This window comes from Aythya fuligula, chromosome 4 (genome assembly GCF_009819795.1).
Source record: "Aythya fuligula isolate bAytFul2 chromosome 4, bAytFul2.pri, whole genome shotgun sequence".
NCBI classification, from domain to species: Eukaryota; Metazoa; Chordata; class Aves; order Anseriformes; family Anatidae; genus Aythya; species Aythya fuligula.
In genome coordinates this window covers 76,824,458-76,847,649 of record NC_045562.1, presented here as the reverse complement: position 1 = coordinate 76,847,649, position 23,192 = coordinate 76,824,458, and the positions used below count along the sequence as shown (strand labels likewise).

General features: G+C 42.8%; 1 protein-coding gene across 1 annotated transcript; it reads left to right on the top strand.

Moving 5' to 3' along the window:
• Positions 1 to 828: 828 nt before the first annotated feature.
• Positions 829 to 22,622, top strand: M1AP (meiosis 1 associated protein). The gene is made up of 9 exons (XM_032186963.1): positions 829 to 1,077; positions 7,843 to 8,025; positions 10,639 to 10,816; positions 17,063 to 17,236; positions 18,834 to 18,984; positions 20,168 to 20,309; positions 20,851 to 21,057; positions 22,023 to 22,178; positions 22,482 to 22,622. The coding sequence occupies exons 1-9, from the start codon at positions 829 to 831 to the stop codon at positions 22,620 to 22,622; spliced, it is 1,581 nt and encodes a 526-aa protein (XP_032042854.1).
• Positions 22,623 to 23,192: the final 570 nt, after the last annotated feature.

Below are 23,192 nucleotides of genomic sequence, written 5' to 3'. Positions count from 1 at the left end.
ATCCACCTCCATACACAGTATTCCCAGTGTCTCTAGCCAGTTCTGGGAATCAAAGCTGGTGCTTGGCTGGAAAATACTTTCTGTTGGAGTTTCTGACATTCCAGATTTTTACGGTTGCTGTACTCCATGTGCTTGAACATGAGACACTGCAGGCAACCTTAGTGCTACATTCATTGAGGCTTTTGTTAATGCAGAGAGCTAACTTTGTGTGTTAGAAACTCCAAAGAAAGGTTGGCTCTGCATGGTTCACGATGTAAAACTGATGTATACGCACTATTTTATTTCTGCATCGTGATGGCCTTTTTTGGATATGACAGCTACTTGTCTCATCAAGGAGTGGGGGCTGTGTTCTCATCTGGATATTGGGTATGATCACTTGGCCACTGCAAAAGCAGGAGTACTAGTTCAGAGTCCTTTTATCCACCAGCTGTTGGAAATCACTGCTGTGCTGGAGATTGTTGCCACACACCTGAGTCATACTGGAGGATTGTATCACATAGCTTGTCCATGAGCTAGGCATGGCTGTGCTAGCAACATTAACTGCTCCAGTTACAGCTGCACAAGTATATTTGCTATGCATTTTTTTTTGGTTGATCCATTTTGTTTTCTGACCTTATGCATTTTCCCTTATATTTGCATGGGTTTATCCTAAAGTATGAACAAATACTTTGGTGAAAGCTATTGAAGTCTAATTCACTACTGCTTGCTATTTCTCACATTGCTTTCAAGTGAATGGGAAAAGGAGAGTCGCACTCATTGATATTTGTCAATTTTTCCAGCTCAGATGCAGAAGGGTAACTGGATGTCTACTACCTATGTACAGAAGTCATGAATTCCAGAAAATTATTCTCAGAAACACGGAAAACATTTCCTGATACTAAAGCACACTGCCAGCAGCCATCACGGATTCTCATTGTGGATGTCACATCAGCTTCCTGGGACAACACTTGTTCTGTACTCTCTGAAGCTCTGGAAAACACACTCAGTTTGGCATGCAGATTGACAGGTCCCTGCCGTGTTCCCCTTCTTAGCATCTATGTGGTACAGAACCAGCAGGAATGTTTGCTTCCCTTTGTGGTAGGTGTGAAATTATGTCTCTTGGGATGTAGCAAACATGAATGCAATATGTTGTTGCAGTTCAGTAAAGGAAGTTATGATTTCCTACAAATTTATATTTAAAAAAATAACCATTCTCAAAGAGCAAAGCCTGTTAGACTTCATGGAAGAAGTGAGTTTTATGAGAGAATGGTGTTTAAAAGGAGAAGGTTCATGTTTTTGATCTGTGAAGTTGCTCATGTGCATAAATTAGGTTTTGTACTGTTCCTTTCTGTACCATCTGTTGCACTCTCCCATATGCTACTTCCTGCACTGTCTGTGCTGCTTCATACTTACCAATCACAACTCTTCACCTGCAATAATTTGGATGGTGAAATTGCCTGTATACCAGTTGATTATACAAATATTACCACTTTGGGGGCTGTTCCAGACCTTTAAGGGGAAAGGATCAGAATTCGCAGATGACACCAAGTTAGGTGCGTGTGTCGATCTGCTTGAGGGTAGGAAAGCTCTGCAGGAGGATCTGGATAGGCTGCACCGATGGGCTGAGGTCAACTGCATGAAGTTTAACAAGGCCAAGTGCCGGGTCCTGCACCTGGGGCGCAATAACCCCAAGCAGAGCTACAGGCTGGGAGAGGAATGGTTGGAAAGCTGCCAGGCAGAGAAGGACCTGGGAGTGATGGTGGACAGTCGGCTGAATATGAGCCAGCAGTGTGCTCAGGTGGCCAAGAAGGCCAACGGCATCCTGGCTTGTATTAGGAACAGCGTGACCAGCAGGGCTAGGGAGGTGATCGTCCCCCTGTACTCAGCTCTGGTGAGGCCGCACCTCGAGTACTGTGTTCAGTTTTGGGCCCCTCGCTACAAGAAGGACATCGAGGTGCTTGAGCGGGTGCAGAGAAGGGCGACGAAGCTGGTGAGGGGCCTGGAGAACAAGTCCTACGAGGAGCGGCTGAGGGAGCTGGGCTTGTTCAGCCTGGAGAAGAGGAGGCTCAGGGGCGACCTTATCGCTCTTTTTAGGTACCTCAAGGGAGGCTGTAGCGAGGTGGGGGTTGGCCTGTTCTCCCACGTGCCTGGTGACAGGACGAGGGGGAATGGGTTTAAGTTGAGCCAGGGGAGTTTTAGGCTAGATGTTAGGAAGAACTTCTTCACTGAAAGGGTTGTGAGGCACTGGAACAGGCTGCCCAGGGAAGTGGTGGAGTCACCATCCCTGGAAGTCTTCAAAAGACGTTTAGATGTAGAGCTTAGGGATATGGTTTAGTGGAGGGCTGTTAGCGTTAGGTCAGAGGTTGGACTCGATGACCTTGAGGTCTCTTCCAACCTAGAAAAATTCTGTGATTCTGTGATTCTGTGAATTCAAAGTATTTTTGCCAAATTTGAGAAATATCCTGATCTAAGTCAATAAGAACAAGTGCTTCATTCACATAGGGATATGCTGCAGAATAAACACAGATGGAGAATTAGTAGCAGCTCTACAATAAAAGTTTGGGTTTGGAAAGCATCATAAAGTTCATGTGAATCTAAGAAGTCATCCTACTGTGGTCATACTAACCACTCTCATTTATGTAAGGTAGTATGAACACCCAGTATTAACCCTTCCACTTTATTCAGCAATGGTAAAAACATTCTGAAATATTTTGTCAAGTTTTCACATCTCAAGAGAGGCAGACGCCAACTGGAAAAAAAATAATCAAAGGCCAACGCTAACAATGAATTTAGAAAATGGGATCTGCAAGGAGACTGTATTAAATGGCATTGTTCATTTTGCATAATGGGTTATAGAGAACATGACAAGATAACTAAGATGACACCAGAGAACATTTACTGGGGAGATTGTGAAACCACTCTGATTAGGGTCTTTAAGAACAGACACTTCTTAGGATGAGTTTAGATATAATCCATTCTGGCATGGAAATATGGGATGGACTAGGCATTCTGTATCACAACTTGTTCCAGGCCTGTTTTCTGTGATTTTGCCTTTTGTCCAAGTTAATTTGTATGTGTTTAGGGCCAAACACCTGCTTTTTTATTTACTAGGGAAGTGCTGACACTGTTCCAACCTGTGCTGGCTGAAAACAAACTCAGATCTCATTCAGTAATCATGGATCACTAGAGTACAACTGACACAATCCCCCCACTTGCCCTCGTATGAATCATGTGAATCTTCTGCTGCTTATGATAGATTGTCTTTTTATGTAAAAAACAACTCATTCTGATAATCATAGGTGTTTGTTGTTTTGTTTTGTTTTGTTTTGTTTTTAAGACAGAGGAACCCTGCCTATTATATAGGCTATTATATTTCACTAAAATAGCCATACTTCGCTAAAGCATTTTCTCCAGAAAGACATGAAGTTTTTATCTGAAGATATTACAAGATGGAGAATAATCTACTTCTGTTGATAATTTCTTTCACTGGTTAATCATTGTCATTGCGAAACTTGCAGCCAGCTTCTAATTTGTATTTATTGGCTTTAGCTTCCAGGGATTTGTTCATATATTTCCTCTTTTGGCTTGACTGAAAAACCTGCTTATATCTTGCTTTTTCTTCCTCTAGAGATAATCAGGTTCCCCTGTAATCTTCTAGCTGGTAAATGAAAGAGAAAAAAATATGAGTCTAACTGCAAGGCATTTTTACAGTCCCTTAATAACTTCCAAGCCCCTCCCTGTATTCACTCTTCTGTCTTTTTCAAAGTTGATTCAAAATATGGTCACTGAGATGGATGCTGCATTCCAATACCAGTCTCAGCAATGCTGTAAAGAGAGCTAAAAAGTATCCCCTCCTCCTGTTTGCTTGATTGGTAATCACATCAACTCTTTTGCCATAATGTGTCCAAGAGACTTGTCCAAGCCTGCAAAGTGTGTGCCCAAGCTCATGCAGATCTCACTCGCTCTCTACAGGTACCTCAAAGGAGGCAAACCTGCAGAAATCTTTAGCCCCAAACTCAGAGACAGACAACTCCAGGATGCCTGACACAGCCCTACACGGAAGGAACAGAAATTCTCTCATAACCATTACCAACATGAAAAGGGAAACCTATTTTCCCTTGCACAAGTTTCTGTCCAAGGATAGCCACACAGCACTCACAGCCAAACCCCTCACCTCAGACCACAGTCAGATCACAGCATTTGCCATTAAAGTTAATGGAACCCAGACTGCACCTTCTGAAGGTGGGTGGTGGGAGGAAGGGAATCAGAAGGATGAGGCTGGGGAAGGAGGGACCCTGTGACCAATCAACAGTCACTGAGCTCCAGCACAGACCTGGAGCCTGGTTCTGCCCAGCCTTAAGCTTGGAAAAGACCTGCACTTGCTCAAGTCATCCCAGCATTTCACATCCAGACCAACACTGGCATCCGTGAGTTTAACACATGTGCCTTAACACGCTGGCATCAGGGCATCCTAGCCACTGCTGGACCTGGCACCCACTTTCTTTGCAGTTTCCCCTTAGCTCAGCAGCTCTGGCGCAGATAGACTGGCATGAGTGTGAGAGTGTGAGCACCACTCAGCAGGGGCACCAGGCACCACAATGATGCAGTGATGCACCAGCATTCGCTCTCTATAGGTACCTCAATGGAGGCTGTAGTGAGGTGGGGGTTGGCCTGTTCTCCCACGTGCCTGGTGACAGGACGAGGGGGAATGGGCTTAAGTTGAGCCAGGGGAGTTTTAGGTTAGATGTTAGGAAGAACTTCTTCACTGAAAGGGTTGTGAGGCATTGGAACAGGCTGCCCAGGGAAGTGGTGGAGTCACCATCCCTGGAAGTCTTCAAAAGACGTTTAGATGTAGAGCTTAGGGATATAGTTTAGTGGGGACTGTTAGCGTTAGGTCAGAGGTTGGACTCGATGATCTTGAGGTCTCTTCCAACCTAGAAATTCTGTGATTCTGTGATCCACCCAAAGACTTGGGCCAATACCGCATGCCATGTTGATAGGCACAGCCCTCCAGTTTTGCCTGGGTGTTCTGCCTACTAAGCCATCTCTATTCAAACATCTGCTGATGTACTGAGGGCTGTTTTTCAGAACTGTTTTTTCCCTTTTAGGGACATTAAAGTATAGGAGGATGGCAATCTTTGATGGACCTTTTTTTTCATTTTGTTATAAATGATTTCTAGTCCTCTGTAGCTTCTCAGAACAGGACCAATTTTATATCTCTGTCTGCTAAACATCTATTCCATTTCACCCTTCTCCAGAAATACTAGTGCTCCTTCACTTTTTCTGTACTTCTGAATGTACCCATGTGTCAATATTGCATGTTTATCACTTTAATTTTCTGATCTAGCTAGAGAATAACTTGATAGTTCTCAGTGAGAAACCAAGATAGATATATATTGGAGGTTGCTTATTAGACAAATCATATGAGGTCAGGAAACCCCCAGAGCTAAAAACAGAGGCTGGGAGAGTACATGAGGAAGTGTCATGTATGGTTGCCCTTTTTTCAGTCTTCCCCAGGCACGAGTTTAGAGTCTGCATTCCTACTGATCTCCTCTAATGGCCTAACTCTAAGCACTCCAAAGAGCTTCCCTGGAAAGGGAGAGGTGATGCCAAAGAAAGGGAAACTAGGAATAAAATAAATAACAATGGAGAACAACAGATGGTGACAAGAGGCAGAGTGAACATTAAAGGGACAGAAACTTTAAATGTGTAAGTGGGTAAGGACTGAGATCACCTCCAACTGATGGGCAATTTTCACAGAATCACAGAATCATCTAGGTTGGAAGAGACCTCCAAGATCACCTAATCCAACCTCTGACTAACAAGTCCTCCAAGTCCAACAAGTCACCAAGTCCAACCTAACACTAACAAGTCCTCCATTAAACCATATCTTCCTACTCTTTTTCCCTGGAGATGGGCAGCAGGGATGTCTCAAGTACATTCCAGAGTTGAAACTGCAGCTTGCATAGACCAGCCTAAGTTAATATTTAAAGCAGCTGTATGCATGCAACAGAAAATGCAACTCTGCCGGTGCCAGTTCCAAGACACACAGGTAGTTAACTGGGCTTTTGGCTGCCCTGTAGCACATGCTGAGCCCTGTTCTGCCACTGAGGAGCAATACGTGACCTGGGACAGATGGTTTACATCTCTGTGAGCTGCAACTGCCTCTTGGGATTGAGGGCAAGCATCTGAACTGTAGGGAGTTTTACTATAGCACTCTGAAGAGCATCATGGCTCTGTGCATGTACATAAGGTTCCCAGCCTCACAGGAGAACTGAGATAATGGGCCAGACATTTCTCCCACTGTGGAATACAGTCAGTATAAAGTGTGGTGACTTTCCTTAAAACTGCTCATCACCATTCTGACGAGAGGTTTGGGCTGTCCCATCTTTCTGCCTCACCTTGTTTGCAGAGCCATCCGAGCTGCCTGTGACAAGCTTCAGCCTACCTGGTTCGTAACTCAGTCACCCTAAAAGGCCATGCTGTAAACCATGGCTGCTCAGGAGCTGCTTAATGAATCAGTGCCAAGTTTCTAAAGCAAATGAAGCATTCGTTCAGCTGTTGCCTCTTCTGTGAGGAAAGTGACTTCTGGCAGTACTGTTTTATATTGCTTCAAACAGATTTGCTACAGTTCATTGGTAGTTTTCCCTGTGGCCATAATTTGCCAGGTTGCTTGCTGGTTATTTGTCAACTTTGAGTTCTTGAGCCCAGGTGAGCTGACGTGTGTAAATGCTAGGCTAGCTATGTTCCACACACCTTTGGATCCTGGGTGCGCTCTTGCTTTGTCACATCTATGCTAAAGCAAGGACATGGCTTGGTAACAGCTACTAGGTAGCTTTAACTAATATGGCTCAGGGAAACAGAGTGTAAGGGGCCTACCAGAATTGTGGCCAGCCTGGTTCATTTTCAGACTGCTTTCTACAGATTTAGGTGATCAGTATAAAATGATACCAGCTTCAAGGAAGTGATGAGCAACATATGTGATATATGGGTTTGGTAGCCCTGGACTATAAGTAATCTAAATCACAATAGCAGACAGTGAGAATATGGCCCAATATCCTGCAGTACATGAGACTGACACAAAGAAGCACTGTGGAACTCATCAGGTTAATAAACTGTGCATTTGTAATGTTCATCTTGCTATAATGAGTCAGACCAGCTGTCCTTGGGCAGCCATTATAGAGTAGTAGTTGTTCCATGAAAGAGTAAAATGTTTTCAAATGACAATTATAGAATAACTTTTCTTTTCTAATACTTGCTCTGGTATCTCATTTTTGAAGCAGGAGGGTCCACAGACCTTCCATCAGCATCTGCTCTGAGAATTATTACTGTGGTGCATATTCTAAAAGAGCATTACAAGAGCACAAGAAATGCCTTACTGGGTCTGACCAGCAGCCCACTAGCTCAGTCTCAAAAGGAGAGGCTGTTTTGGAGGAGTACCCCAGCCCAAGCACTTTCTGCTGTTCTTTCTCCTTGTGCCCCCCAGTTCCACAGCTGCTGTATTAAGAATGATGAAGGATATGTTTGAAGTTATTCTCCTTGCTATCAGATTATGGACCCATTACCCATTAGTCTGTGGACCCCCTTTTTGACCTGACAATGCAGTTTGACTTCAAGCTCTCCAGTGTGCAGGTCCCAGAGGTACACAGCCTGATGAGTGATGGAGTATGGGTATGACAATGGTGATATGGCCAGGGGTCAATTCATATCACTGTTCATGGCTTTATGACTAGTAAAAAGCTCCTGGGCCATGTCTTATCTCACTGCTGTGAATTCAAAGGCCTCATTCCAAATTATGGAAAAATATTTCATATTATGGTTGACATTCTTTGTGTTTCAATTTCATTGAATATTGTTTTTCAGCAACTGAAGGAAAGCTTTGCACGAGTTCAAGCCTGCATTTCAGAGCTCCGTTCACTACCAAGAGAAGGCTGTTTCCCGCAGGGGGGAGATGGAGTGGTACAGGCTGTGCAAGATGGATTGCAGCAGTTCAAGCAATACAGCAGACACACAGTGGTAGGAGGCTCAACAAATAGTTCTGTTGAGGTAAGAAAACATTGGGAAGATGATAGGAGCCATCTATCAGACTTGTGACTTTGCCACTTGTTGACGCATTAAGATGATAGTCTGTGTAATATCTAAAGACCATGGGAGGGAAAGAGTAATTAAGCCCACCAAAATACCCATGTTGCAATCTCTGGATGCTCATGGATAAGAAATAAATTTGGGTTTGAGATATTTATGGAGAACGACTTACTTTAAAATATAGAAAAATGAATTTATTTTCCAAGCATTTAAGACTGGCTCAAGCAGAGATAGCTCTGTCCTCTTTGCACCCTCACTTCAGGTAGTTATATACATTGATAAGATAAACTGATGATGACTTCTTGGTACAGGTAATAAGGGAGCCTACTAGGAAAGGCATCCTCCAAGATTTGTTGCTTGTAAACTGAGAGGGTCTAGTGGGTAAAGTGGTGATTGGCAGTCAAATTGGTCATAGTGCCCATGAAATAGTTGAGTTTAAAATTTTTGGTGATAGGAGGAAGGCTGCCACCAAAATTTCAACCCTGGATATGGGGAGAGCAGACTTCAGGCTGCTCAGGGAACTAGTTAGTAAAATCCCCCAGGCATCTGCTTTTGAAGACTTTAGGGTACACCAGTGGTTGTCACTTTTTAAATGCCACCTCTTAAAAGTACAGGAACAGGCAATTCCAAAATGTGGAAGTCAAGCAGGAGGGGTAGAAGGCCAGCTTGGCTAAGCAGGGATCTTCTTCTAAAGCTTAGGCATAAAAAAAAAGTGTATGGTTGCTGGAAGCAAGGTCAGGTAACGTGGGAGGACTGCAGGGATGTTGTTCACCTCTGTAAGGAGAAAATCCAAAACTTGTGCATGATTTGCTGCTCCAGCTGGATGTATGTAAGTCTACAGGTTCTGATGGGATTCACCAGAGTGCAGCTGCACCAGGCTGCCTGCTGTGCTACACCACCCCCCTGCTGCCCTGTGGCCTGCTGCTGCTTTAGGGAGAGGACAGGGGTATGGATAGATACTGGTGATGCTGTATGCTTGCATGTGAACTCCTAGCAGGAAGGTGAGGTGCTTAAGGAGATGTTATGGTTATGTTAGAAGTATAGTTTCTTTAGTGTGGGACCATGATGGCCAGCATTTGTAGCACAAGAGCACCACTAGCAACTTGCATGTGCAAATCAGATGCAGTCTTCAGACAATGTGCCTTTTCTCAACAGTAAAACCACATAGAGGGAAGAATATTTCTAGCTGGCTAGTAGGCATAGGAGGTAGACTTTGTTACAAACCACAGTCATACAAAACCCAAACATTTTATAAAAACTATTGAAAATGCGTACTCTTTGGAATAATCCTCACTTCAGAGGGGAAAAAAAAAACAGCAGCATCAGTGGGGCCAAGTCTCAGCAGCAGCTATGGAACAGGGAACACAGTGAGCATGCATTAAGATGAATAGTACTTTTCAAGTCTCCAGCAGACCATTCTTTTGCACAGCATCATAGAATATCCGAGTTGGAAGAGACCCACAGGAATCATCAAGTCCAATTCCTGGGTCCCCAAAGGACCACTCGTCCCTCCCCCCCACAAAAAAAAAATAAAAAAAAATCAGACCATGTGTCTGAGAGCATTGTCCAAACACTTATTGAACTCCAACAGGCTTGGTGCTGTGACCACTTCCCTGGGGAGCCTGTTCCAGTGCCCAACCACCCCGTTGGTGAAAAGCCTTTTCCCAATGTCCAGTCTGGTCAGATTGAGAAGTATAATGGTATTCAGAGATTATATTGAGGAACTGTAGTAATAGGAAGATAAGTTACAGTAGCTATCTCAGCTTTTGTATGTGGTAATATATTTCTCCTGCTCTCTGACTGGCATGTGCTAATGTGAATCAGGTTGTGAAAAGGGTAAATGGGAGGTGATAAGCTACAGATGAGATGCATCCGTTCTTTTGAATAAATAATTGTGCATCAGTATAGCAAATGCTCTGTCTATATCTCCACAGATGATAATAGTCTCTTGCAGAAAGTCCAGCACCCCCCACTTCAAGAACAGTCCTTGTTAACCTTTTCCAGTAATTCCTAAAAGGAGATCGTAAGCCTTACTTCACTCTTAATACCTCAGAGCCAAACACCAGAGATACATTTAGATGGAGAAGTTATACTTTACTATGGAAACACCTTTAGGATAGACTATATTCACACACACATACACACATATATTATTATATATTAATAATTCACATCCAGCCTTCAAGTGAGACAGACAGATTTAATCTTGAACTATAACTGATGCAGGAGTGGGAAGTGGTGCTTTCCTTCAGAAGAACTCAGGCAGAAGCACTTCTATACATACGTTGACTCACTGCCCTTAAGTGCAAAGTATATTCTATAAGGCAGCTGTTGGTTGTTCCATATTCTTCCAACAGCAGCACAAATACTGTTGATGTTCCCACAGCAAACCTCTGAATATACTATATTGGCTTACAAAAGAGCTAAGGCTCAAAAATCTACGCTTTTAAGTCTGCTTTTGAATAGATTATACATTTCTCTCCTTTGTGCTATTCAGAGAGCAGCTCAGCATCATTGCTGCAACAGAGGATTAGGGTCAGAGGCAGCTCTTACAGTCTGTAATTTGTGTTTCAGATCATAATTTTGACAAGCCAGTCAGGAAAAGAAATGGTAAAGCATCTGGAAAAGAAGTTAAAGGATGTAGACCTTGTGAGTCTGAGAAGAATACAAGTCATTGAGGTTTCGAAGAGAGGCTTTTTGGAGCCTGAGGATGTGGAACAGTGTATGCTAGCAGAAGAGCCCAGCAGCAATGGTGAGTATAAGACAAACAAGGGACTTGGAAAAATCGTGGTTTTGGACAGCAGGACAACCACTACTTCTTGGTTTTGTCCAGTATCTACTATTTTTTCTATCATTTAATTTCACTCACTTCAGTGGGAACTACTGAAACGGAAAACAGCAAGACACTTGTACTACAACACTTATCTGGAAGCATTATCACATTTGGGCAGACTTAGCATAGGACTTCACACGCTATTTCATCTCTCGGTATTACCAAAAAATGATTTCATGTGCAATACAGCTTTATTGAGGAATTAAAGAGAATAAATGCCTCCCCAGAGTTTGTGGGGATAGCACACACTCAGACAGTCATAATGGTAAACACTAACCTTTTGTTTTGCCCCTAGACTACATATTCCTCTGCACTAGGAAGAGTTACTCTTCCAGACCAAGTTGTGCACTTACTCTCCCACTCTACTCTGTGCTGGTGCAGCCTCACCTCGAGTACTGTGTGCAATTTTGGGCACCACAGTACAAAAAAGGATGTGAAACTATTGGAGATTGTCCAAAGGGCTACAAAGATGGTGAAAGGCCTAGAGGGGAAGACGTATGAGGAGCGGCTGAGGTCACTTGGCCTCTTCCACCTGGAAAAGAGGAGGCTGAGGGGAGACCTCATCGTGGCCTACAGCTTCCTCACAAGGGGGAGTGGAGGGGCAAGCAGCAATCTGTTCTCTTTATTGACCAGTGACAGGACCAGAGGGAATGGTGTCAAGCTGTGACGGGGAGGTTCAGGCTGGATATCAGGAAAAGGTTCTTCACCGAGAGGGTGGTCACGCACTGGAACAGGCTCCCCAGGGATATAGTCATGGCACCAAGCCTGTCAGTTTAAGAGGCATTTGGACTGTGCTCTTAGTCATATGGTCTGAATTCTGGGGTAGATCTGTATGGAACCAGGAGTTGGACTCGAAGATCCCTGTGGGTTCCTTCCCGCTTGGGATATTCTATGATTCTATGATTCTGTGATTCTATGATTAGCTGTTTTTGTTACTGTTATTATTCTTGCTTAGCTGCTGCTGCTTTTTTTCTGTGCTTAGGTCATCTTTTCCTGATCTCTTAAGGTTATACATCCTCTGTAACCAGTAAAAGTGCCTATCAGTAAGTTCCTTAAAGCCCTACTGTCCATGTTTTTCAATTTTTTAATATTTTTTTTCAATGTTTTTCTCCATTTTAAAAACCATTGCTGTTATCTCACACTCAAACTCCACACTAACAAGACACACATGATACCAAGCCTCAGTTCATGTGACAGGTTCTCACAACAAGTTCGATAAACCTGAGTCACTATTCTTTGCAAAGTTAGGGTAAGGTCTGTTACTAGCAATGGCAGTATTTTTTTACAGCATGACAGACCATATTGGATGTTGTTTCCTTACCTGTCTCTAGCTCCTCTTCCTTTATTCCTGGTTGCAGTAGCAAATTTCTAGACACTTGTCAGAGTAGGGGTTGAGACTGTTTTAGGTAGATCACAGATTCCTTTTGGTCCTGAGTAAGTACACCCCAGAACCTGAATGATATTTTTCCTGGCCTTATCTCTAAAAAAACTTCTGCACCAATCTGTGTGCTTTCAGCAGTGAGAATTTAAGCTATAGTAATGAGAAATTCAAAACCAGGAATTCCTAATAGCTTCTCTTTTGAGTCTTTTTGTTTCATAGGAAATGATTCTGAACAGTCTCTACATAAATCAGCCAGGCGGTGAACAGAAGTCCTATACCACAATAGTTTAGTGCAGAAGCCTGTACAACACAATGCTGCTCTAACTGCAGTTTTCATTTCTGTATTTCATTTTACCTGACTTTAAAATCTGCTCAGTTATTTCAGCTCTTTATGAAGGCTGATAAAGTGACTGCTAAATAGCAGGAGCTTGCACTGGTTTTCTCTTATTTGCAGCACAGCACATACTGGTTGCATTTTGCCACAGGTGACAGTTGCTCTCTTTGCCACCTCTCCTCCTAGTAAGCTGCTGGCCAGGCTTAATCCAACTCTGAACTCTATAATCAAGCACTGTTACTACATGCTGAAAGCTTCCTGCCCAGAAGGGACTGTCTCCCTCAGTAAGGCATAGGTGGTTATTCTGGACTCTGCCTGTTTTAAAACAGAGGGCTCAGGGAGAGTGTTCCTCCCTGCTGCCCTGAGGATACGGCTGTTTTTCTTCCTGAGCAGCACTGCTGTCGCTGAATCATAAGGAAGAGGATCAGGGTTCTGTCACAATGACATGATTTTAGAATTAATTCAGGACGTCAGAGCACCAACAGCACCTGATCTGCAAATTACAAAACGATTTTGGAAAGAGCTGTTGCCTACAGCTCTGAGGCTGAGGTGTTCTTTACAAACACTGATCTAGTCCATATGGGAAGAGGGCAGCATTTTAGGTAGCTGCAAATGCTGACTTCTCGGATGAGGAGGATTATTATCAGGACTTTGCATTGTGCTGGTGTTCCACAGAACCCTACAGAGAGGCTTTGGAAAGCTAGACACTACAAAACAGAAAATGCTGTGTGCCTCTTAGTCACAAAACTGCTTTAGAACATGCAAAACCCCTCTCTATTGTCTAAAGTAAAGTTGTGTAGCCCTTTTGCCCAATAAATGGAGTGAAAAAAATAAATGGAGATACAATACATTGAATTTCAGACTATGAAATTCTAATTTTCTGTTGCTATGAAACAGTTGTCTGTGGTGAATGCCAGGTTCACAGAAGCAGCCTCATTAAGCTGGGCTTGTCAAATATCTGGTCTGGGCTGGATTTTTTTTAATGTATGCAAGAAATAAATACATATAGTGTTGAATATGCTGCTGACTATTGTCATCAAGACAGACAATTACACTGGGGAAGGTGCAGACAGAAAGCTGGAAGTTTAGTCATTAAAGACATAACAGCTGTGACACCTGTCTGGACATTAGTGTATTATCTTGGATTTGTATACCATGGTTTCAAGATGCATTTATGAACAATCCAGTGGGACACTAGTATTTCCATGATAGAGTCCCATGGAATATATGGTATTACCCTGCTTTCTTCATTTGGATCTTCTGTAGGGCTGTAAACTCTTCAAGACATATATCATCCTGTTGCCTTGATTGTACTGCATATACTACAGTGAGATTCTAATCCACTGCAAGGGTTCCTACTGGGCCATTAGTGAATGTGGTCTGTGTTATTTTACTCTCACAAATTGCTTCTTCCAAATCCTAGAAGATTTGGAGAGGCTAACTCTGCATTGTGAGAAAGCACCTGATTTTTGAGTTTTTACTCTCAGCTAGAAATTTTCCTCTCTCATTTGCCCTAACAGGTAAAGCAACATGCAGTTACAATTTCCTATAGCACTGAAAGAAGAAAGGCAGAATCAGGATATCCACTTTCATAGGCTCATTTCGAGGTTAACGCAGGTAGAAAAGAGCTATATTTTGAGGCCCCGTGGTTAGCAAGTCTTAGAATAGCTTGGAAGATGAAGAACAGCCTGTCTTGGATGAAAAATGCTTGCTGTTTTTATTTTCCTTACAACAGCAACCTCTCTAGGAGTGTGAATTTCTAGACAGAGACCATGTGACAAGCAGTAGGGATTGGTTTTTCAAACCGCAAAGCCACTCCTCTGTGGAATAGACTAAATCTATGGTATTTCCTTAATGGTGAAACATTAGGGCTTGGCAGACTGCAGGCTGAAGCAGAGACCACGATATAAGTCTGATAAAGAGACCAATACATAAAGCTTTTGTAGAGGGAATAGTGTGTACTTGTAATAAGTAGGATGCAGTGGACTGGCCTCTAATGGTTTTCACAGTAAATATCACTATGTCTGTCTTGTCCCTACCCCATTGTGAACACTTAGAGCGCCTGGGTATTGCTAAACCATTTGCAAATGATGGTTAATATTATGTCATATCGATGCTGGCCCTATCTGTCTTTCGGGAAAAGAAAAATACACACATTGGAGTTGAAGCACTGATACATTTTTAATGAACATAATCCATCTTCTACAAGCCCAAGGGAACCTTTTTCTATATGCTCTGCAGACTGACAACCAATAAACGGTTTTGTATACCTGGTGTTCAGGGATTCCTAGAGCCATCACACAGCAGGCATCAGCATCCCAACACAATCTTCCTTTGGACACCAGTGAATCCAATGAATTTCTTTTTACAATTGCCATGTATTGTGTTGACTTAAGATGTATAAGTGGCTACATATCTATTAGAGAAAATTAAAAAATAGGAAAATATTTACTGAGGAAATAACTAAAACATTTACCAGCTGCAAAACACTGTCACTCAAAACACAGCTAATTCCCCTTGTCACTTATGTATAAAGCATTTGTTAAAGTAAATTATGTGCATTTCCTGGTGCTTCGTCTTTTGAACTACTAATGCCATCTGCATTAATATGTAAGTGCATATCCCAGAGAGACACTTACATCTAAAAATCTAGAGAGTTCATCACAGCTGAAATACAGCCAGCAAGGTCTCCAGGTGCATTCTGCAGAGAAAAAAGAACAAGGATCCTAGCATCAGGGCAAGAGCCTGACAACAGTAATAGTTCTGTTATTAAATAAAATAAAAAAAAAAAGGAATTCAATGTGCCTGAAACCAAGGACAGTCAGACCAGACTTTAAGAAGGAAAGGCTTTCAGTAGCAAGGACAGTGGTGGGTAGGAGTTGATTCTACTTTGTTGCAGAAGTACAGCCTACCTGAGCTCAATGACTTCCTCAAGGCTGCAAGGAGAAACAATTGTTAGGCCATCCTACTCTGATGGACAAACAACAAGTTGCAAGTCGCAGACCATTTGAAGATTACAGTCTCTTTTAGATTATTTGCCATCTAGAGGGAGATTAATGAATTTCTCTCTCCCTTTCTTTTTTTTTTTTTTTTTTTTTTTTAATTTATTTTAATGGAGGAGAGGATGCATAGTATCATGTTTGCAACCTATAAATACTAAGGCATAAAGAAAAGATTTCTCATTGCAGATGAATATAGCACTGCATTTTAGTCTCCAGCTGAACTGGTGAACACATTTGGGAAACCAACCAAACAAACAAAAAAGCTATTTCTGCTATGCATTCATTGTCAGTTGTATGGTGACCCGAGTAATGTAAACACACTGTTTCTCCTCTGTTTATAAACACCCATATTATACGTCTTATGCATTTTGCAAATTGTTCATCAGATTCTATTTTTTCCCACTTTCACCTATTTTATTTTTTATCATTTTTAAAATGTATTTTATCTGCTAGACTGTATGCCACCTCCTCATTTCAGCTATTACTTAGACAGTTAAGGGTTTTATTTATTTATTTATTTAATTTATATTGAGGGGTTTCATATTGTTTATGAAGTTCCTGACTCTGCTGTCCAGCCTACATTTGCCCATTTCTAAATGTTGTGAAGAGATCATATATATTTGCTCTGCACCTTCATCATGGTGGCTTAAATACTTGCTAGGTATTTTTAACTTCTTTTAATTTATTTTGAACAAACCTCATAATTTTATGCATTTCTCTTATTTGAAATGAAAGTAACCATGGTGGATAGCTTTGCCTGTTGTTTTACCGACATGGATGTTCTGCTGTATGATTGTTGTTACCAACCAGTACTTCAATAGTAATGTGTTGAACCATGTCTTCTGTGTTGTGCAGGTCCAGGTCAAGTTTTGCTTCTGTTCTTGTCAGGATTGTGACTAGCTGCTTCTTTAAGTATGCATTGAGGGTGTTTAGCAATTTTGTTGTGGGTCCATATTGCAAAGTAACATTCATCTTCTATATGAGGAGTAGTACTTTTCCATCACTACTACAAAGTACTCCATTTCAATAGCATTTCTGTTTTGCAGTTTCTCTGATTTGTCATAACATCATGCATCCAGTGTCCCTTGCTTGTTGAAAAGGAGCAAATGGTTTAAACTTTAAAGAAAAGTCCCTAAGGTCAGTGCTAAGATAACCACTTACTCCAGCAGATAATGTGTCACATCTACTCCTCTGAAGATGGTAGTAGCAATTGCATCTGCCCCAGTGATGAAGACAGTTGCTGATTTGACCTGTGGAGCAGCTCAGCTTATAGCAAAGTTCTTCTAAGAGGGCAGGTGTCACAGTTCTGTGTTATGATTTGCACGGTAATGGCTTTTGAAGCACCTCCTTTGTGAAAGCATTTGAGGAACTAATGGGGTATAGTGTAGTGGAAAATGCAGAATGTTCTTTTCTATTGCTGAAAATATTTTCACCATTTTTCCCTGCAGACATTGCAATCCTTGGAATGGACATTGATCTGCAAACCATAGAGGACAATGTCATCAGCTTGGAGATGCTGTTTAAAACATGGCTTCATGACTGTGGCTCAGAGAGAGAACACCTCCATCTCCTCCTTCCATCAGGAGGCTCCAGCTATGCCACTGCACCCAAGACCACCCTAAGTATTTATTTTTTTCTCCCTCTCTGCAGGGGATCCTGACTCCCACAACCTTAATGATTACCCAGGCCTGTCCTGGGCATGTTCCCCTACATATTGAGATTCAAGTAAGGCCTCTGGGTGACACTGAAAGATGTCTGAAGTTTCTGTTGTCTGAGTCTGAGGGGCCATCTCCTTAGAATGTGTCTAAGTTGTTGTGTACTGTGGCTGCTGATGCTATAGTCCATTTCCATTCTGCAGCTAAGATGTGCTTTGAAGAGCATGTGACTTTATAGCCACTGGATCAAAGTAAAGGGGCCTTACATACTGAGAGCCAGAGACCTTCTGGCTGTTACATAGCTCTAAAATTGTGTTTCTTGTGCTTGATGCTAAAGGTCACTTAAGTAAAAGCTGTCTTACAAAGTGACTTGGCATGTATTTTTATTTATTGACTTAGAACTGAAATAGGTAACATAGCTAGACCTGCCAACACACTGGAATATTTATAAGGAATATATATATATATATTTATATATTTGTTTTGGTTTGTTTTTCCTTTTAAAAGCCTAACACCAAGTTCCTAACCCACACTTGGGCAAGCACTGATAACACCAAAAGCTACAGGAGATAGAAGTGCTTCCCCTAAGTAGCTGTTAGCTGTATTATGCTGCCATGGAAATCTGCACATGCAGTACCAGCACCCCCCCCCTTTCCATGCTGCTCCAATATGGCTCTAATGTGCTACTTCACATTGCCTTGGCAGTAGAAGCACACTTGTTTTCTGCTAGTGGTCCACAGACTAGCTCTAGACTGGAAGCAGAGCTCATAGAGCAGTCAGTGCTGGTGGCTGTTGGAGATAGGTGTCACAGCAAACAGATCAGAAAGCTTGGTGTGACTTTTTATTTACATAGTAGCTACCATAACAGCCTCCAGATCAGTGCAGACAATTATGTTTTATTCTTAAAAGTTGATTTTCCTTCATCATAACATTGAATTTCACAATCAATATATTGTATTACTGTAGCTAGCAAGACAAACCAGGTTTCTCAGCAGTCAGGTTTTTTCACCTTCCCACACTCAAGAAGTCTTTAGAAAGCCATGGAACGTGTATCTTGCAATATAACTTACTATACCAGTGCTGGTATCCTCAGTCTAGCAGATTTCTCCACAAACATGGCTAGAGAAGCTGGCAGGAAATAGTATGGCCCTGAACCCTGTGTGGCATTGGGAAAGATGCTTCTGCTCCCTCTTCAGCTGGCCACACATCTCCAAAAGTGGAACTTGCCTGTGCGGTTTAGCAACCAGTCATTGTTTCATTAATGTCTCAAGCATGTGGTAGCTCCTTTGGGAGAAAGCTTGTTGCGTTCTTTTGCCACAGGCTTTAACGCTGTTCTTCCAGAGAGGGAGACATATGGCTTAATTTTTAGGTAGTCCTGTATGGAGCCAAGTGTTGGGACTCAAAGATTCTTGTTGTGACCTTACAACTCAGGATATTCCATGATTATATGATTCCCTTAATAGTTGCTGTTGCTAGAAAACATTAAGTGTATGTAAGTGCTTTTAGCATGTCATGTGCTACACGTTGCCATTTCCAGCAGTCTAAACCAATTTCCTTCTCCTAGTATGCCTGAAGTGTGATTTACAGGAAAGACTGCTTGATCCAGCTCTGCTTTTGGGGACTGCTGATGGCACCATGAAAACATCTGATTCAAATTCATCCTGCCAGATGACAGCCTGGCCAGCTACAGTGCTGTATAAACTCCAGGTTGTAAAGTAAGTGTTATGTTCTTTGTGCTTGGTAACTGGAAGGCTCGTATAGAAGTAACCTTAATTCTTCCTGTGCAATTTCAACTAGGAATCAGTAATATCAATATTAAGTGCTGGGGACTCAAAGAGCTTGTGAGCAAAATTCAACTGTAAGACACCCACATCCCCTGTATCTCTTAATGTTATGGATTAGCACATCCCACACATGCTGACAGGTGTGCAAAGTCAAAAAATACTGTTACCACAACACTAGCACTTTTGAGTGTAAAAACATAGATATTATTTATGTAACAGTTGTTTCCTTCCAGCGTGAAGTCTTGTAGGTTGTAGCCATTGCCCCATATATGATACTGCTGTTCTCTCACTACCTAAATGCAAAAAAAGCAATGAAAGCTTCACAGTGCTGCATGACTTCAGGTAAGAATTTATTTGCTTTCCCATCAGCAAGCTCTGCTGGTAGGCACAGAGAATAACAAGAAGAGTGATACTCTCTAGTGTCTTTTCTGAGCTTTGTTTTTATTTAAAAAGTTGTGTAATTTCTGAACTTCTTTTTGAACAATTTTTCTTAAAATGACTCTCAGCCTGTCAGTAGTTGAAGAGCACTCAGTAATTGTGCATAAATGGCCCACATCCAAAGCACTTCAGCTACGTAGTATCTATCAGCTCTGTCATGAAGCATAAGTGTGCTACGGACAACTTTAAGTATTGAAATCTATGTGGTAGTGTTTGAGGTGGGATCCTGGCTGTGTGCAGGAGCAGAGCACAACATCTCCATTTAAGTGAAGGATAACCACAATATACTAAAGTCACGTAGGAAGGGATGTAACTGCTTGAGTGAGCTATTGCCCAAGAAGCCAGACTACTAATCTGTTTTGTATTCAAAATGCATGAGGGTTGGACATGGTCCATGGCATGCTCTTGACAACACAGACACAAGGGAATCTGGCAGCATGCTGCAGGATGCTGAATTCCATGCTGATCATCAAGAAAGCCTTGGATGGCAGCTCTTTCCACTGCAACTGACCTTTTTTTCCAGGGTTTCATAGTGGCAGGCCACAGTATTACAGACATTTGTAGCAGTATTGCAGCTGATACTGCCATAGCCATTTGAGCCACTCGTCCCCCTGCAGTCTTGTCTTGGCAGTTTCATGCTGGCTGTGCTTCATTAACATAAGCTATACATTTACAGAGCTCTGAAGTCTGAAGGGGTCTGTGAGTCTGTACTGTATGGACTGCCTTTCATCATCAAGCCCACAAGCTGCTGGCAGCTAGACTGGGATGAACTGGAGTTAAATCAGCATAGCTTCCATGCTCTATGTCATAGTCTTCTGGTGAGTGTAAAATTGCAGTCTCATGGGGAGGGATTGACACAGAAAGGGATTGTTAGTGCACATCTAGTAAGATCTATCTAGCCTTCACCAGAAAACATGTTTCAAAATTTGCAGCTTCATCTCATGGGCCAGGGTTGGGCTTGTAAGTCCTTCCAGCCAATGCAACCACTGGAAAGAAGATACAGCACATCAAATCTTAAAGGTGCTCTAGCCTATCAAAAATCCAGTTTGGAGTGCAAAGTCACGAAAGGAGTTAGACAAGCATTTTTAACTGTGAAAATAGTTAACCAAGGGTTGGAATGTGGCAGACTTTCCATTACTAACAAGTCTTAAATCAAACTTGGATGTTTTCTTAAGAATTGTCATGCGTTCGATTAGAAAAAATTCAGGTTGTCCTCAACCACAGTGCAGATTAGTGTTCTTATTCTGATACATATGAATGACTCTCTGCTCCTGAGCCCAGCAACCCATACAGCAAAAATGCTGATGGAAGAGGCTATTGCACCTTTTTTTCACGTTGATTTTGGTGTTTGCTATCTAGAAAAGGAAGTGGATGCTTTTGGCCAAACTCGATCCACAGAACACTTGTCCAAGCTGGAACATCGTGGTGCATTCCTACTACATCATTGTCCCTTCTGACTCTGCCACTCTGCTTGTCAAAGCAGTCGCTGTAAGAGAGCTCCTGATGCCATCAGTCTTTCCAGCCCTCCTTGCTGAGCATCCTGAGAGAGTGCAGGGCCCTATAGAGGTAAGTCATTGATGGCCCTACACAAAAATATGTGGAAAGGATCCCAGCTATACAAGCAGGGATCTGAGTAACAATACCTTCACGCACAGGGAATGCAAATGCTACTGAGGCATACTTACCTCCCGTGCTCCTGGGAAACATGGCAGACTGCAGACAGGTGCTTTAGGCATAAGATACATCAACACAAAAGCTCTCTTGATGTCTTCCAGTAGCTTCAGACTTCTGCACTTCCTCTTGTGCATCCATACATTCTTCTCCTGAGTTTTCTGTGTCTGCTTCAGGTGATGCCAGAAAGGGCAGGGCTCCTCACTATAGGTCTTAGAAGATGAACAGAGGAGGAAACAGCTGTGAAAATGTCCAGTGGTGACTGGAACATGATGAACTTTTCCAAAATTTATTCCCAGCAGCCATTATGTCCTACAGTTTTCCTCACAGACAGAAAAACGCTTGTCCTTTGGAACAATGCTGCTATGTGGGAAGGCAACTTCTATCAGCTTCTGAGGCTGAGAGGGCAGCAGAGAAAAGGCATTGGTTGTGAAGGAAAGGTGCAAGCACCATGTGGTGGAGTTGGTAGGGCAAATGGAGGTATATCTACTGAGGGGCAATCTACTGAAGAATTATTGAGGCTAACAACATGTAGACTGGGTGCTACAGCTTGTTGTCTGATTTCAGGCATGGGGGAGGATAGGACTGTATCCTGCAAGGGAAAGCTTAAATCCACTGAGACCTGGTTGCAGATGCCTGTTGCTCTATACACAGCTAAGAGCAGTCCTTGTGGGCTGCAGCACAACCAAAGAGCCCATCTTGCTTCAGCATGCCAAGAAGTGTCATCCATCTCTCAAAAAAAAAAATTCTTCCCCACGCCCCCCCCAAAAAAGAAAAAAACTATGATAATGATAATAAAAGCCCGCAGCCTTCACCTGGCATATCTCATTACCACCAGGTTCTTTCTTCTTTCTGAGCAGAGTGCCCTGAACAGCTTGGAAGTGGAAGTTACTTATAACCCCTTGCACCTGAAAAGCAATCTGTACAAACACCTGAAGAGTATATTGTACAGACCACTGCACAGGCAGCAGGCCCAGCACAGGGACCAGCGACCAGAGCGGCATCAATCCAAGCAGGTATGACTCTTGCCTTTGACTAGCCTACGTAGACCCTGTCTTGTCCTCCTGGTCTGCTTCTTGCAGAGGGGAAATGGGTAACCCCCAATAGCCTGACAGTACAGGGAAAGCAGCATAGGGCAGCAACAACATTCACTTGTAGCTGGTAGAGCTGTGAGTGGGGTATAGCATATCCTTGTGCTATGGGGGAGATAGGTGCTGACCAGCTGGCACATGCAGACAAAGACAGCATGCTGAGAGCTGTTGGAGAAGCCAGCCCCTCCTTCCATGAAGTGCATTCATATTTTTCTCCCTGCATTGCAGCATCAGAGCAGAGCCAAAGCCACAGTAGCACCCCTTCTGATGGCTCCTTCTCCTGCCCAATTGCTCAGACCAGCAGTGGTGAAGAGAGATTCCTCTGAGTACTCCTTTCTCCCCAAAGAGGACGACGAGTTCCTGCAGTGAAGATACCCCATGGCACTGCTTACGCCTGCTCACGTGCAATTACAGCTTGGCTTCTGCTTGGCTGCTAAGGCTTACTCACTGAGCCGGAAGCGGTCAGGCAAGACACTAAGCCTGTCCGTGGTCAGACAGTCACTTCCCATTGTTTGTTCCTCCTTGTTTTATGGTTTTGTTAGTCACTAAGTCAGTCTGCAGGAAGCTTGCTACTCTGGGGCTCCTTGTCCCCTTGCTATTCAGCTATCCCCTGCGACACCCTGTATTTCCCATTCTCATCAGCACACATCACCAACATGCCTCAAATTATGGTTTCTTAGAATAGGCTAGTGCAGCCCACAAACCACAGATTACTGTCAGCAAGTGCAGTAAAGCTGCAGACAGTGTGGTGAGGAAGTCAGGCAGATAGACAAAAGTACAAAGCAATGTCAAACTGCCCTCATCCTGCAGGAGCAGCTTCACCAGGGTGTTTTAATAAGCATAAAACAGGGCTTGTGAATTCACTGTAAAGCCCAGAATGCTGTCCTCCAGTGCAGCATTATAAATGACAATGATGACTTGCCTGCTTCCATGGTGGTC

Bases quoted from the DNA above. Each gene is read 5' to 3' on its own strand.
- M1AP (XM_032186963.1), top strand. From the start codon at position 829: ATGAATTCCAGAAAATTATTCTCAGAAACACGGAAAACATTTCCTGAT. The intron at 17,237-18,833 runs GTATTTATTTTT...TCCTTCTCCTAG, and splicing joins TGCACCCAAGACCACCCTAA to TATGCCTGAAGTGTGATTTA. The intron at 20,310-20,850 runs GTGAGTGTAAAA...TTTGCTATCTAG, and splicing joins CTCTATGTCATAGTCTTCTG to AAAAGGAAGTGGATGCTTTT.